The sequence below is a fragment of the Eublepharis macularius genome, chromosome 5 (genome assembly GCF_028583425.1).
Source record: "Eublepharis macularius isolate TG4126 chromosome 5, MPM_Emac_v1.0, whole genome shotgun sequence".
NCBI lineage: Eukaryota > Metazoa > Chordata > Lepidosauria > Squamata > Eublepharidae > Eublepharis > Eublepharis macularius.
Window position 1 is genome coordinate 84,321,142 of NC_072794.1, and position 17,074 is coordinate 84,338,215.

General features: G+C 41.1%; 1 protein-coding gene across 6 annotated transcripts in view; it reads right to left on the reverse strand.

The window, feature by feature from the left end:
• Positions 1–17,074, reverse strand: part of ACOT11 (acyl-CoA thioesterase 11) — a 113,907-nt gene that overhangs the window by 34,024 nt on the left and 62,809 nt on the right. For 5 of the 6 annotated variants that reach the window (XM_054981519.1, XM_054981517.1, XM_054981518.1 and 2 more), the window contains 2 exons: positions 13,620–13,689; positions 1,957–2,017 (listed from right to left, as the gene is read on the reverse strand). In XM_054981519.1, coding sequence (XP_054837494.1) covers positions 1,957–2,017; positions 13,620–13,689 — 131 coding nt within the window. The remainder of the gene's footprint in view (positions 1–1,956; positions 2,018–13,619; positions 13,690–17,074) is intronic. The other variant, XM_054981515.1, reaches the window with a different exon arrangement.

Below are 17,074 nucleotides of genomic sequence, written 5' to 3' on the forward strand. Positions count from 1 at the left end.
TGTGGATTACTTCTTTAAAAAAGAATTAAGTGGGGGAGCATACAGTCTAAACCACAACAATGACTATTCTGTGCCCTATAAAATGGGGTCTCAGGCTTCCAGGAAAATGCTGCATTTAAGTTTTTCATCATCTTATAAGACAGAGTCTAGCCCTTATAGTTATGGAGACAATTTGATAATATGGAACCCATACAGAATGGAAGTCATTGGCTTTGCACAAGAGGAAGGGGTAAAACACATTGCAACAGAAACAATTTTTCTTCCCTTCAAAAATTTATAGATTATTTTGCAAAAGGAGCACAGAACACACAGCAAACATTGTATCTCATATATTGTTCAATGGAACACTTAATATTTTGTATTATCATACACTGTGGGCTGGTTCTGATGTTAAACTCCAGCATTCACAAATGCAGGGTCAGTCAGAAGAAAACAGCTAATGATGCAAGTCTTCATTGTATCAGCAAGGTCAGATACATTTCTGGCAGAGGGAGCTTGCCTATTTTTATTCACAATATAGTAAACAGAAATAGAGTGATTTCATTCCGTTGCAGCACAATATTATGCTAAAAAAATAGGGGGCAGCCAGATGACCAAATTACTCTTCCATAAATTCCCCTCTCTCCATCCCACCACACCCCTGCATGCTACTTGTTATGAAGGGCACAAATATGCACAGGCCTCTGCAATCCAAAAGGCCCATAGGGTGCTCTGCAACTCCAAGCGAGACAACGACTGCTTCGACTTAATTAAGCAGCGCATGAGTCATTAGGAAATCAAGAAGTAAAACTGGAATTTAGTTTGCTTCTACAAGAAAGCATAAGACTGCTCAAGCTGAAGCAATCTCATTTCTTTCCCTATGTCCTTCTGGGGTTACCATCTTCAAGTTAGGAAATTCCTGGAGATCTGGGAGGTGAAACCTGGAGAAAGTGGGGTTTGGGGAGGGAAAGGACCTTGGCATGGCATAATTCCATAGAGTCCACCCCCAAAGTAGCCATTTTCTCCAAGTAAACTGATCTCTGTGGCCTGGAGACCAGTTGTAATTCCAGGAGATCTCCAGCCTCTACCTGGAGGCTGGCAACCCTATGTCCTTCCCATTTTCACCCCCTTTTCACTTAATCTCACCCCTTGCTAAAACTCTTTCAGACTGAGCAACCCATCTTCAAATCAAATTAACATAAGGCATGCAAAATCACATAATCTATTCCAACAACAGAATATTAATGCATCTTGCACAGAATTGATGGTGCTGGTTATTTACTGCGACAAACAAAGATACCTGCATAAACTTACTAACAAACATTTTAGTACAAAGTAAACCAATGCAATAATTAAGTGAATATTTATACATTTTTTACATAGACAATGAAGGCTAGCAGAATTATATGACTCTCAGAACACAGTTGGAGCAATCATTCATATAGATGCTATATTTAAAGGACCCTGTACTCAAGTATACATAAAGTGCTGCTGCTAAAGTGCTATTGTAAACATTAATATATTCAATATTGTACATTCATATTAAAGTGCAAATGCATCAATTAGCACCAGTAAGGGAAGCATACAACAGTATACATAACATCCAACAAACAAGGGTCAAAAGCATTCAATATCCACAGTGTGGAAGAGTCCAAATGTTCTCTCAAGTAGAGGCAATTTCAAGTGACTGTGAAAAGCCCTAAATGAAGAATAATCTTCTTAGTTCTGGTTTTGTTCTGACAGGTTACCAAATGATTGTTATTGATCCCTTTTCAATTCATATCTTTATCAAAGAATACACAGACAAAATTCCATTTGTAACTATTTCTTACAGCAATGTCTTACATGTCATTTACAGAAGTACCAATCACAGTCAGATTGGGGGCAGAGAGTATGCCTAGCTACATCTGGTAACAGCCACTGGAATGCCAATTAAAAAATATCCCCCCTCCCGTTGGCATGCTAAAGCATACAAACCTCCATGCTTGAGTTGAAAGCTCGGTTTACTTTTGCTTTGATGTTGACAACTTGCCCGACACTGAAGGGGGGGAAGAGATAACAGCATTAAAATACAATTGATAGAAACATTCTGTGGTTCCAATATGCTGGAGTTCTACCTCATTGGTAGGCCCCGCTTTACAAAACAGTTTTCATGGTCCATTTGTTGAAATAACTTGCTGCTCATATCAATTTTAGTGGCTGCCTGAAAGCCATATAGCCAGATGAGTTCCTGAGGCCTATAAACCAGACCACATGGACTGTTCACAGAAGGGCTGAGGGCAGTTCTGGATAAATCTACAGATTTAGGGGGAAATGTTATTCCTCACTTCCCTAAGGTCTCACACAGAAGACTTAGAAGACCCAGAACTCATATGGTTTTCTGATTCAACAGAAGGGCACATGGTAAGGTTGCCAGTCAGCCACTGGGAGTGGGGACTCCCCTGCTCCCACCCTCCACCCCCCGCCCCGCTTACCTTGCCATCAGGGGAAAGCGCCTCCCAATGTGCGCTCCAGCACTTCTCAGTGGGCTAATATGGGCCCCAAATGGGGCCCATTTCAGGCCAAAATCAGCCCACTGCGGAGCGCAGGAGTGCTCCCAAGGGCGGCATGAGGCCTTGTGCAATGATGTCACTTTCCAGAAGTGATGTCATCATGCAGCCCAGGAGCACTCTCACACAAAGCGTGCACATAAAAGTAAAGGAGCACTTTCACGCAAAGCGTGCACATGAAGACAGCTAAAAAGGTGAGTGCCAGGTTTCCTGCCTCCTGCCCAGAGAGTAAGGGGACCTTGCAACCCTAGCACATGAATAAGATGCCACCCTCAGCTACATACACCTTTAATCACTTTTACTATTCAATAGAGGGGTGGGCAGCCCTCAAAAGAGACCCCAGATGGATTCAAAGTCTCAACACAAACTCTCTCTAGAGCCACGGTGCATCTTTTTTTGCTTTCATCTTGGCCGTTTCCACACAGCTTACCTTGTTTCGGAAAACAGCGAAATCTCACACAAAATCACATGAGAAGACGCTGTTATCACATCTTCTCGCGCGATTTCATACAAGATTTCGCTGTTAAGCCATGTGGCAACGGCCCTTCTTAGCACCTATAAAGAAAAAGGTTATGCAATAGGAACAAAGAGTGCTTTAACATATCACTTCACAGTTAGACTTTCTAGAAGCAGCCAGCACATTGGCCCAGTGCTGCAGGTGTTTAAACATACTACCTGATGGTTACCAAATGATGAATACAAATATACTCTTGCCATGTTTACTGAAGATGTGTGATAGAAACCTAGCTTAAATTGCCCAATATCTAGAACTACTATATCGAAAGTGGTAACTTTAACATGCAGTGTACTGATGCGCAAGGTGCCCTAAGGTGTCATAAACACAGACTTGTGATAAGAATGATCTTACTGATCTTAGCCTCACATGCTCCCTCTCCTTCCTCACTCTCAGAACTGAGGACTTTTCTGTCTTTGTTGCAGTGGCTGAATTGGGATGTACATTGTTTTTTGCCTACAAACTAGAATTCTTAACCACAGTTTGATTCTGGTTTGTAGACAACAAAAAGAACAGGTTAAAGCACCCCATACAGCCATCACAATGGACTGAGGGTTTCTTTCAAGTCAAGAAGTCTTAGACCTCAACTCTGAATACAAGGGATGAGAGAACAATAGCATCTCAACTGAGCCAAAGGACAAAGCAGGCTCATTCTCATCATGAACAAGCCTGAGTACATTTATGATGTCTGAACACAGTTACAGTTTACTGCTAAAGCCAAAAGGTAGAGTATAATTGAATCCACAGACCATTACCCAGAGATTATTTTTAATTATAAAAACTGTTTTTCACAGAGCCTGTAGAAATGCATTTAAGGCACACATTGTTTTTATAGCAGATATACTGGTTTTTCCATTAGAATGGTTTCAATCGGCCTAAACCCCCAGGTTTATATCCCCCCCGCTGAAGGATGTACGTGCACACAGATCACATACTGTGTCAATGAACAGAGACAACTAAGAGATAAATATCTAATACTGGTTGCTAAAGAATCTACTGGGTGCTTCCACTTGAATTCTTAACTCTTGGGCAGGAGGTCTACAAAATGCAATCTACTCCTGGCCATTCAGTTTTAGGGTATGAACAAAAAATTCAGTTACTCCCATAAAAGAGCCCTTTGTCTGTCAACCTCAAGTTTTCTAGAATCCATGCCAGCAGCCAGACAAAGCACTGTTCATTCTTCATACAGTTTCACCGTCATGTGGATTCTCTCTGAAGAGAGACAGTTTTTCTGGAATCTGGAAACTAGACTGAAAGAAAATACATCAACTAAAGAACATGAGTCCTTTAAGGTTTAATGACTGATTTTGTGCACAGGAAAAGCAGTCTAATAGATACATTTTGAACATTGTGTCAGTTAGGTTAATTAACACTAGTACTTCATGACATCAGTGGGTTAGGAGATCAGCAAGCTAGTCTATTGCTCTAAACATCTGTACCACTAAGTCTCATACCAGGCTTCATCCTTCCCACATGGATCCCAAGGAGACTCTATACGCAGCTGTCTAATACAAAGAGGGGTTGGGAAAGAAAGCAAAATGTGGGGAAAAAAGAACTCACCCATTGCAATATAAATTGGATGTTCTGCTATTATAATGCATGAAAATTATATTCATTTGGCACCAGATCTACTAGAAGGGTGAATTCAGGCCAAATTTCAGGAAAAAAATCAAACAATGGCTCATTTTTCAAAGCTGTCTGGATTTTGATTCTGGAACATGCTGAAAGTTTCTGGCTCAATTTTTGTGTAAGCAACAGCTTACCAAGTATTGCCCTTTGTTTTTAAGTGGTATTCAAGGGCAAGAAGACCCAATATTCTCCTGATCAGGAGGAATTGCAAGGTATGAAATGATGAACGTGGATGATGGATGGAATCAATATCCCATGGGTGCACGGCTGCTGGTTGAGTATGTCAAAACTTGTTTGGTCTTCTGTTTCATGATTGATATTAGGAGGTTTTCACATGTCATGATTATGATTATTTTATTAAAGGACATATTTCATACAACAACAACACCAAATATTTAGAAGGTCTCATCATTGGCTTGGCAAGCGTCTGTTGCATATTCATAAAGTTCCTATTTAAATTGACTGAAGTAAAGTCAAATGATGTGTGTTCAGATGAAGCAAAATAAGCATTCACTGCAATATCTTCCCAAAATAAAAGGAGAATATGCTTCCATAATTTTGGTGATGTGTGATGTCATAATCAATGGTACTGGAAGCCACTGAGAGATCCCAGAGAATCCATCTCCCGACACAGATCAACCACTAGGTGACCAAGGCTGTTTTGGTCTCATAATTAGGCCTGAAACATTAAAATATTAAATAGATAAGTTGGCAACCCTACTATTTATCCTCAATTCTACCTTAATTCTTCTCTTAAACCAAATATCTTTTAAGTTTAGAATATAAATGTTTGCAGAGATACAGTAACCTGATTGCTAGTATAACTTATTTATGCAGGGTCAAACGATGATTACAGCATCACCCTGAACAGAATGACACCCTTCTAAGCCTGCTTCAGTGGGCTTGAAGGGTTAACTCTGCATAGGATGACCCTGATGGCTACCTAAAAGCACCTTAACATGCTATATTTTTTTAGGAAATACCCTCCAAGCCAACACAGTACAGTAAAACTGGAACACTCTTGTAGTAGTATATTAGATGCATAGTTTATACCCGTGGAAGAAAAGTAGTAGTACAGCCTTAAAATAGTTCAGACAAAATATCAGTGTGTGTGTGGCTTCCATTTTTCCTATTAATGCCAGAAGAGTAAATACTTCAGTTGGCTGATTGTGTTTTTTAAAATATATATGCTTGTCATGATCTTCCCCACCTCAGTGAGACCATCTCTCTGGTCCACTGCCATACCAGGGAAGCTGAGGATGGGAAGCATGTGCTCCAATGACCCTGCAAGGTAGGCACCGGAGTCATAGCATACCACCACCCCTGCATGTTTGCCCCCTCTTCCTAGGGAACTCTCCATGTGTGACGGCAGTTTCCCAGGGGTACAAATCCCCCCAAAGAAGATGCGGTAGCCCTGAACTGCAGTCAGGACATGCAAGAGGAATTGTGGCAATGATCTTTAACTAAATAACTTCATTACTACAAAGCACAACTCTGTGGTGATACAAGCAAAAACTAATGTTACAGGCTAATGAAAAGAAAGACAGAATCGTTACTAGCTAAGAGAAATTTCTAGTTTCTTCATGCCAGTTCCAATCATGAAAGCTGGTGGGGGTGAATGCATGATAGGCACCTGCAAGTCCAGGCAGATGAGCACATGAGCACACACACACAAAAACAAAGGAACAGTATCTTTTCAGAGTTCAGGCCATGTGGGCGCCAAAGTAAGTTACCCAATCTGTGCTTAAGGTTCTGGATCCAAAAAGCCCAGCAATTCCCTTGGTCCAATAAGAAGGTGTTACTAATGAAAGAGATGGGAATGTTTTGACTTAAGGCTGTAAACGGAAGGCATCCAGAATCATTGGTGGTTTCTTAGGCTGGCTGCAGACTGCACTGCTCCTCCTGGGTTCTCTGTCATGATATCTCCTCCAGATGTTCTTGCCCTGCCTCATTTCTTACTGCATAAGAAAGGGCAGCAAAATACCAAACCAATTAAAGGACTATGATTCTGTTCTACGTTAGTCATTCCAGCACAATCAAACAGCCAAGGACCACTTACAAGGGCTTCCTGAGTGTCAAACATACTGACTGGGTGTGTTTAAGACCATAGGAGAACTGGCCCAATCCACATACTGACCAGATAATAAGGACTGCTTTATTAGAGCATATCAAAAGGCCCATCTAATCCAGTATTCTGTATCTGAGTCAGCTAGGTGCCACCAACTAAGTTCACAAACAATAGCTTTCCCATTAATTATCTCCTATATCTAGTTTAAATCATGTGGCAAGCAACTCACACCCTATTATATGTTAGTTTAAAAAAATTCTCTTTAGATTCATTTGACAAACCAACAAAAGTTACTTAAACCTCAAGATGAAAATGCTCCTCATTATTACTGACAGTCCGTGGTTGTCTCTATCCTTTAATTAAAACACCCTCTAAATCAGTAGCTATCAGAACATTCTACAGCAATAAAATCCTCAACTTTCACTGAAACATATGTCAGCATCCTGGTACAAATGTCTTTTGTCAACAAGGCTTATAATAAGGCCTGTTTTTATTCAATTAAAACACTCCAGACCCAAACTAAATACCAGATAGCATGAGTTGTACAGTGAAGGACATTGTACTGAGGCCCTGGCAGCACTTCTGGGGCCAGACACACAAGAGAAGGCAAGAGGCATGGCTTATGCCCATCATCTCCTTCCAGACCTGCACAGCCACCAGCATGATCTAAGGTAAGCCCCTGAGATGCTGGCAGTGGTGCTGGGGCTTGGTTGGCCCCAGGTGTGTCTGGTCAAGTAAAAGCCTTGTCTTCCCCATGCCCATTTTATTTGCCAGTATGACATTTTCACAGGTAGACAGTGAATTTTTTTCAGCACTTGAGCCAAAAAGTTTGTCTACCCTCTGCAGATCAATAGATTACTGTCTGATACGTTAAGTCCCATGAAACCTCATCAATTTTTTGTGGCACTGTCTCATACTTATCCAGTTGAACACTGCAGTGCACAATCTGCAGGGTAGGAAGCTCCAATCTGGATGGTGCTCTGGGCATTATAACAAAGCAGAGGTTGAAAAAGCATAAATGAGATGCACTTCCTCTTATCACACCTTCATTTTACCACATAAAAGTCACCTCATCTTAACATAAAAAGGAAATGTGAAGTGATGACATGCACACACTGCAGGTGTAAAAGTTTATTCATCTCACCTTTGCAAGTACACTGGTACAATGATAGTAGCTAGCTCTCTGCTTCTCTTTTGAGTGCAGCACTAGAGGTTTGATAGCATTTGCTATTTATTCTTTCAGTGTGCACATCTTGTTATCTTTTATACCCACTTTCAAATTAAGTCAGATTCAAGACACAATCTCCAAAGGTTACATGGTCTGGTTTCGATTAGTCAATTACATCTAGGTTTGGATGCACAAGCTTAGCTTCTCAAGGCTGCCTAATTAGTCTACATGGGCTTTTTGAAGTCCTAGCAAGGTTTCTACACTTTTTCTTTTCATACCATCCACTGAAATACAGTGATGCTCATTCAACCATGCTGTTACTTCCTAACTTTGGAAAGAGGCAGAAGAGATGTGATTATGAGCATGTGCTATTTTCAAAAACCTAGCCGACTCTGTGTTGCCTGTTGTCAGATGCGCCCTGCTTATCTGCCAGATGTGCCTATTATACTCTGTATTGTATTCTGGGCCTCTGAGAATGTGTAAAGAAATATCTGTGTAGCTGGCTGTGTAGCTGTGAATCGCTTATCTTGCAGGTGGCTACTTTCACTTTCTTGACTGGCATGGGAAAGTGTTCTTGAAGTGCCGGTCGGAGCCGGATCTCTCTGAAACATGGAATGAGCTCATCATTGTCTTTCCCTCCCCTCCCCCCTTCTAGGTCCTGTGCGCCTAAATTCTAACAGTCCTTATCTTAGGGCAGGAACCTTGCCCTATAACTAACATTGCTTTCCCCCTTTACGTCACTTCTGCCAATGCTGTAGTCTGAGTGCACTGATACTGATGGATCTCTAATAAAGAAACTTTAACTGGACTCTCGGAGTGTCTACAGTGAAGTAACTGGGGATTTAACTGGCAGGCCCTGACACCTGGGCCGATTCCAGACGGGCACAAATACAGCGAGTGCTTTCGCTTTTTCAGCGACCTCACTCGTAAAAACCCACAATTTCCCGTCCCGGCTTACCTGCGGTCCATGGCGCTCAGTTGTGCTCTATAAGCGGTGTGAACACGGTATTGCGGGTTTGCACACTTCTGGACGCTTCGTCGCCGTGGAGAGGCCCTCCCCTTTCCCTCCTTCCTTTGCCGGCCGGCCGGCCACAATATTCCCTTAATTTTTTTTAAAAAACCGGGCGCCATTTGTGCAGTCGCACATTTGCGCACATCGAACTGCGCAAATGTGCAAAAATGCACAAAAGCACAAAACTGCACAAAAGTCAATGCTGCATATTCGCATACCTGCACGTTTGCACATTTGCACAAAACACGTAAAAAAAAATTTTTTAAAAAAAACCCGAAATGCGAACCAATGAAGGCCCCCAACGTCAACTGTGACGGGGAGGAAACAACCAATCCCGGGTACCTCAGTTGGCTGTGCGAACATCCGGAAGCGGGACGGCACGGCATGCTGCGAGACAAAGCTGACGGAGATGAAAGTGAACGCGTGGCCGGTAAGCGATTATTTCCGCAGGAAAACTGCAATTTCTGGCCATCTGGAATCGGCCCTGTACACATAGCTGTCATTGTATCTGGCTTGGTTTGTCAAACTATTTTGCTTGTATATTACGGTGTTAGGAAATTCCCAGCCAATGTGACTTGTAGACCTGGCAGCAATGAATTTAAAACATGCCTGGATCGGACTTGGGAATACAAGTCCTTCACTGACCTGAAGTTGTGCTGGCTCAGTGACTTGAGCCAACCCAAGCCAGGCTGCCTAACCATCCAGGGGGCCATGCAGGCATGGGGCTCTCTGTGCCAATTCATGCCTTCATTTTCAAAAGAGTAGCCTTTTAGTTTTGACCTAAAGTCAAAGCACTGGCCCAGGAGCAGTCCTGCACCTCCACACTCTTACTTACTTTATTATTAACAATTTTTACCCTACCTTTCTACTCTCACAGGACCACCAAGGCAGCTAACAAGTTTAAAACATACAAATTAAAATATCGTCTTAAAAGCCATTAAAGCCAACACATAAGTACATAATTAAAACAATTTAAAACCAGAATTTAAAATAAATACTAAATATAAAACAACACTTAAAACATTACGGAGAGAGGATCCTGCTTGGGTACTGAAAGCTGACTCAAGTCAGCTGGCTATTGCTTAGTACGCCCCTTACTTTGTTTCCAAAAGCGCACAGATAAAACTGCTCTTCTAAACCAAGCCTTCTCTACTTTTTCAGTTTGTCTAGAGTAGTATATAGCTATCTATGCTATGGGCTTGCTTGGAAATATACGGATGGGGAAAGTTTTCTATCTCCATTTCTCTCCTTCTGTCTTCCTTGCCTTTGACCTTTATAAACACAGACAGGAATTTGCCTGAATTTTGCCCATATTGGATTTCCTCTTCCCATTGTTAACATTATTGCTTCAGCCATTGGCATTTAATGTAGTGTTTGTATACAAGAAGAGCCTTTCAATTTGCCATATACACAACTGTGAACTTTAAAGTTTGGCTCTACGAACATCTCCAAAGGGAGTATATAGTTTCTCAAGAGATGTGTCAAGTCTTTCCAATGTGCTCATGTTCCCTGAAAACTTGTCTGAGCCACATTTTGGGAAACTCCGTAAGTAGCTCTTTTAAGACAAATAAAACTGGTTGGTCAGAATGGTAAGAGTTCACAGTACTTTTTCTCTCTGTTTAGATGATCTCAAAGTCCTAGAAGCCTCCCAGCAAGACACTACAGGCAGGAATCTTGAAGGGAGTTGGCCTTTATCAATTAGGGCACAGTCCTCTTCTAAACAAACTTCTGGCATGAGATAGTAACAAAGTGCCTGTTCTACAGCAAAAAATAAGTTTGGAGTTAATGAAACAAACAGCTATAGTTATATGGAGCAAAATGCATGATGAATAAAAGCAAAAAAAAATTCAAGAGGACGAGAGCTCAAAATGGAGCATAATTGTGTCTGAGTTACAGTCTAAGTTCTAAATTCTTCATATCTTCCAACAGCTTTCCAAAAACAAGGATGTGCCACTTACCCCATCAGCCAGAAAAATACAAAGAGTTTCTGGCTACTTCCTTATGACAGAATCCACTGTATGCTGTTTCCCAGCACTGACAGAAAAACAGCATGCAAGTACTAAACACCAACAGGTAATTTACAAATCTTGAGCTACCCACAATAATTTCACACAGTTTGCATATAAATAATGAGGCAACACAATTCAGCAAGAAAATTACTTCTCGGTAACCAGTGCCCACACTGTGAACTGAACATTCAGAAACATATCTATATACTCAAATCTATCGTGAAATTAAATTAGGCACATTTCAAAAGTTCACGAAGTATTCTACTGCAGAGAGGCAACAACTTTATAAGCTATTGTAGTTGTTAGTGGCTAACTGTACATTTTGGCAATAACCCAAAATGAGAATTAAGACTTTAATTGTTCACTATGTATGTAATGAAGCTTCATTAAAACAATGTTACAGGAGACCCAGAAGACTAGTCACCCATACAACACTCACTACATGGAGGCTCCTCTGTGGAAAAAGTGTGCCATGCTAGTGTCTGTTAAGTCAGCATGGACGCATATGGTAAGCTAGTCTAGGCATCATAGCTATGAGTAGGAATAAGTTCCCAAATTCATTCACAGTAGCCCTAGGAAGGCATCAAATTGTCCTATTCTCTCTTTCCTATGTACTCTTCTATTCAAAGCTACAAGTTTCAATTTAAATAGAACTAAATAGCCCTTAAATAGTTCTCTCCTCAGCATACAGCTTTGTGATCTTCATTCAAAAGGCATATAGGAAAAATCAAACTGGTTAACAGGAGAAATATATTCTTATAGTGACACAAATGTTGCTATATGTTTTGCCAAGGGGTAAATAGTTCTTTTGGATTTGAAGACAATAAACACACGTGTGGAAGGAAAGCAGATTTATTAAATCCCTCCAGTAATATGCAGGAAAGAAATGAATACATGCACAAAGGACAGAAAAATTATGCTTACGCCCCTATACAGCTGTCGAGAAACCCTGGAGATGACAACGGGTGGACCCCTGGTTCTGGCCGACTGCACAGCACTGTACCATGGTCCAGCCTAAGCTGAGGTTCAGCAGGGGAAGGTTTTTTAAGACTTACATAGATACTACATTAGTTACCCCTGGTACTTATTTTCCCCTAATTGTCTTCAGAAAGAGCAATGATGTATGCAAGGCCAACTGATAAGCAGAGTCTGGCAAACATCCAAGATGAAGAGTGCTACTATCCTCCCTACAACCCTCGTACCAAGTTCTAATCTAAACACTTCACTCCTAAATACAACGGCATGGCACTATGATTAGACAAATGGTCATTAGAGTGAAAAACAAGATCCTTAAGAGAAAAACACTTTACATTGGCAGAAAGGAATGTTCAGGTCCAGTCTGCAACTGGGCACAAGCTGGAGGGAGTGTGGCATATCACTCACTCACTCCGTGAGATCACAATAATCTTTCACAAGGTGGCACTACACTCTGTTTGCTTGTTAAGATGCCAGAGCTCCATATTTGGGCACTGGTTCACTTCTAATCAAAGAGATGCTGGGGCACTTGCCTGCCTAAAAGCCATATTCTAAGTCAGGAACCCTTAATGTGGTGTCTCGTGACACCTTTCCTGGTACCTGCCAAGTATTTTTAGAAAGTGAACGGGGCCAGGTGGAGCTTTTGCCCAGCAGAGCTTCTGGCTGGTTCTGCTCCAGCAGTAGGTTGCTTCAGCAACACTTGTAACTACAGCCCAAGGATCTTCACTGTGTGACTAAAAGTGTACGCAAGAAATATTTTAAGCAATATGTTCATTTAAAAAGGCATGCTATTGAACAGAGGTTCTGCTTGAAATGTTGAAGAGTTACTATTAGAGTTATGCATGACCTCTCTTCCTGACATTTTGTGGTCGGCTCCAACGGTGACAGCCATTTTGTGGCTGTTCCCATCACCTGTGTCAGAATTCCAAAAGTGCCTGTAGGCATAAGAAACTTGTGAACACCAGTTTTAGGTCTTGAAGGCATTCAGTGTCGACAGATGTCAAACACGAAGGGTAGTGTCTGGTGAGTAGCAAAGGCAGCATTCTTCAAATACACAGAAGTACTTTGCATATTCTTGAATCAATACCCAGTCCAAAACAGAGTCAGCATTCAAATTAGTTTGGATAAAATTAGGTCCTGGGTTTGGGACAATTTCTTGATATATGACACATTATGTCTATCCAGATATCTCACCAAAGCAAGTAAGAAATCTCATCCATACTTCAGTGACGTCTCAGATGACAAGCCATACCTGTTGTTTCACCTCTACAGGCCGGAGAGTTGAACAGTCAGGAAATAAGCAACTCTAATGATGATTTGCCTGTATGGATGGAAGCTAAAAGCATGGTCTGCTTTTAAACAACTGCAAACTATGGGCTAGTACTGTACCTGAATTGAACTGTTGAAAGATTCCAGTCCACACCTTATTATTGGGTATTGGTTGGAAACATTCCCAGACATCATGTTTTGTGATGCTAGCACAACATAGTTCGAACACCCCAGCCTAATGCCTGGATCCCCAACTTTCAGTTCTTCCCAACATTTTATCATTGACTGCACTGATTGAGAACTGGGAAAGTTATCCAGACTCTAAAAGGGCTAATTAACGTGGCACAGATTCTTACTTCTTCAGCATTTGCTGAAGACACATGTGGGGGTGGGGGGATCCATTTAAAATCCAGTAAACTGCAAAAGGCAAGAAAGTGAGGCAGTTACCTAATTGTGTGCTCAAAATAGATATCATCCACTGAAGCTGTGACGCAAGGGCAGCCAGCATGCCTCTCAGCTGCAAAGGCAAACAAATAACATTAGCTATGTACATCATTACACCAAACAGGGCTCTTTCTTTTTATAATAATTACAGCTGCAAGCTTAGAACAGAAACATAAAACCTGAGGAAAGAAAATATGTGCACCACATTTGAGTGTAGAAAATTATACTGTGTTAAGGAGTACTCTCAAAATCATGTTTTCCCATAAGGTTGGGGGGAACCCAAGATACATGGTTAACCAGTTACGTAAAAGGATGCTGATGAAATATTTATTTATGGTCTACCTTTCTCACTGAGACTCAAGGCAGATTACACAGTTTAAGTTATTGCAATCAACTGCTGGGACCTTTAATAAATAATACAATAGAGTATGCATTGCAGAAAATTGAAAAGAAGCATAAATTTGAATACAGGAATACAGGAATACACAGACAAAACATTGCTGAAACAAAACTTAAGTCATTTGACATGACATATTACACAATGTGGAAATGACCCAGTAGGAATATATCTACATTGATAGACAGTACCCAGTAGTAGTCTACAGTCCATGCCCCTTTATCAAAGCATCTCTCTGAGTCATTTCTTACAGCACAGCCCCATTACCTGAGTTAAAAAGCCCTCCTGAATAATTCAATTTTGCATAGCTTGTGGAAAACCAAGAAAGTGGGGGCTTTCCTGACCTCTTCAGACAGGCCATTCCACAAGAAGAGAATGCATGTGTACAGGCAATAGCCAAGTTTGCCCATTTGAAGATACGAGAAGCTGCTGTGATGGAGTAAAGGGTAAGAGCTGGTCCTGCAGATATGAAGGACCAAGGCCATGAAGAGCTTTGTATGTGAGAGCCAATAACTTTAATTAAGCCTGGTAACTACTGGCCAGACGGTGGAGTAACCACAGAATGGGGGGAATATGCTCTACCTAGCTTCTGATAGTAATCAAGCTGCTACATTCTGTACTAGCTGGTGTCTCTGAATGGACTTTGAAGGGAGACTTATGTAGAGTGCATTACAGTAGTCTAGTCTTGATGTTATTGTAGTGTGAAACCAGGTAGCCAGATTAGCCGTGTCAAGGTAGAGAGAGCCATCTCCCAGGCTAATCTGAGTTGGGAGAAAACCATTTTTTGCAGCTGCATTCACTTGCTTCTCTAGCAGCAATGCTGGATCCATTACAGCACCTAGAATCTTAACCAAGTCAGCCAGAGTCAACTGAACCCTATTGAAAGTGGGAAGCGCAACAGATCTCTGCCTTCTCAACCAGCATCTCTTCCATCTTGTCTTCGTTCACTTTCCATTTGTTTGCTTTCAGCCAATTGACAACAGCTGTCAAGCAGCGACTCAGTAACTCTACTGCATCACTAGGGGATTTGGATAGCAAGATATCCAAATTTTGGGATTTGGATAGCAAGAGCTTTTCATTTGCATATTGATGGCATCCAATTCCATAGCTATGATTGATTTCTCCTAAAGGCTTTACATAGAGGTTGAATAACATGGGGGATAAAATTATGCCTTGTGGAACCCCAAAAGATAATTAACACACTGAAGATAGCTGGTCTCCAACAGCAACCCTCTGAGTCAATTCCATGAGGAATGATTTAAACCAGTCCAGGGCACATCCCCCGATACTTACTTCTGCCTCTATAAGATGACATGGTCTACTGTATCAGAAAGATCCAGAAGGAGTGACAAAGAAGCATGGCTTTGGTCTATATTGAGATGAAGGTCATTAGCTAAAGCCGCCTGAACTTTCTCCATCCTATAGCCCAGCCTGAAACGACACTGAAAAGGGTCTAAAGTACAGGAGTTATCTAAGAAGCTACTGCTCTCTCAATCACTTTGCTGAGAAGCAGCACACTAGAGAATTTGACACAGGCAGTTTCTTACAAGTTCAGTGCCAACTCTGGTATGAGTAAAGAAAAATACTCAGAGCTCACCCATTGGTCACCTCATACGTTCCTGTATTCTGCAAGGAAGAATTTTAATTGCCTATAACGCAGGGAGGCTTTCACCTATTCACCTGAAAATTAGGAGGAAGCATCCTGAGAGAGTGTGTGCGTGCACATGTGCATGAGAGAGACAGAGAGACTGCCCGTGCATCTGTGTACAAGCAATCTTGAGAACTTCATTCTCATTGGGGGCAGGGGCATATCCAGAAATATGTTTTCCACAGAAAAACTACTGAAGTGATTTCTCAGTACAGGTAGTTTTAATTCAAATATTAAAGAACTCAAGCGTTTTTTTAAGTGTCACAAAAATTAATCTAACTCCATTCAACTCAGTTGATAACGGTGTGAGTGTGCATTTATATAATTTTAATAAATGCCAACCCATTCACATTTAATTTGAGGAGAAATAAATTACAAAGAAGTTGGAGAGTTGGTGTACATCAATAAATGTACCCCAGAGGTACTGAGAGGTTGTTAGTATGGTAAAATAGTAGCATCAGGGAAGTCATACAAGGGTAGAAGACTTCATTAAGGAGTGAGAGTCTTGCCCAAATGCAGGAAATGAAAAGGAAGAGCATAAACCCTACAAAACAAAATCAAATTCATAAAGCAAGCAAAGAAGGAATTGAGGAATAAACTGCTAAAGGCACAAACATGTACTGCAAACATTTCTTTAAACACACCTGCCTCAGGAGTGGGAAATCAGCCAGAACCTTTAGAACAGAAAGGGCTGAAAGAAATGGGGAAGCAGCAGAAATTGCAATGAAACTACATGGATTCTTTGTACTGGTTTTTATTTGTGTGTAAAATGTTTATCTCACCTTTTGTACTTCATGTAGGAAATCTACAATATAGGCACTGAACAAACTGAGACTGGATTGGTTTTAAACAAAGATGATTCTCCATGTAGCTCCCACTGCTGCTATAAATGTAAAGGTATTCATAGTATTGACAGAGCTTCCACATGGCCATTTTTCCTCACACTTCCCTTGCCTCAGCCCCCCCATCATTGCCATCCCAGACAAACACTTGAGGGTTGTTTCAAGCTTAAATCGGTAATTAGCAAATTGCTATACAGTACAAGAACATAAAGACTTGTTGCAACTATATACTAGTTCACAGCTTTCACTTTTTATAAAAGTAAGCCTCTAGTCAATTTTGTTATAAAATAAATGTTATAAGAAATGTTATAAGATGAAATGTTATAAGATGAAGCTATAAGATGAAATATTCACCCTGCATGTTTTCCCTTATAATCCTGCAATGAAAGGCTCGACACTTTTTTTCCCAGTGAAAGCAGGCAACTAATACATTGATGCAATAGATCATTATAATGTGTTGAGCTATAATGATCTGTCAATTACAGATTTTTCTAAAGTTCTGCAGTGGGGGGCGGGGATGGGAGCCATGGGGCTAACATAAGGAATATACTGCCAATGTGAGTAGGACCTG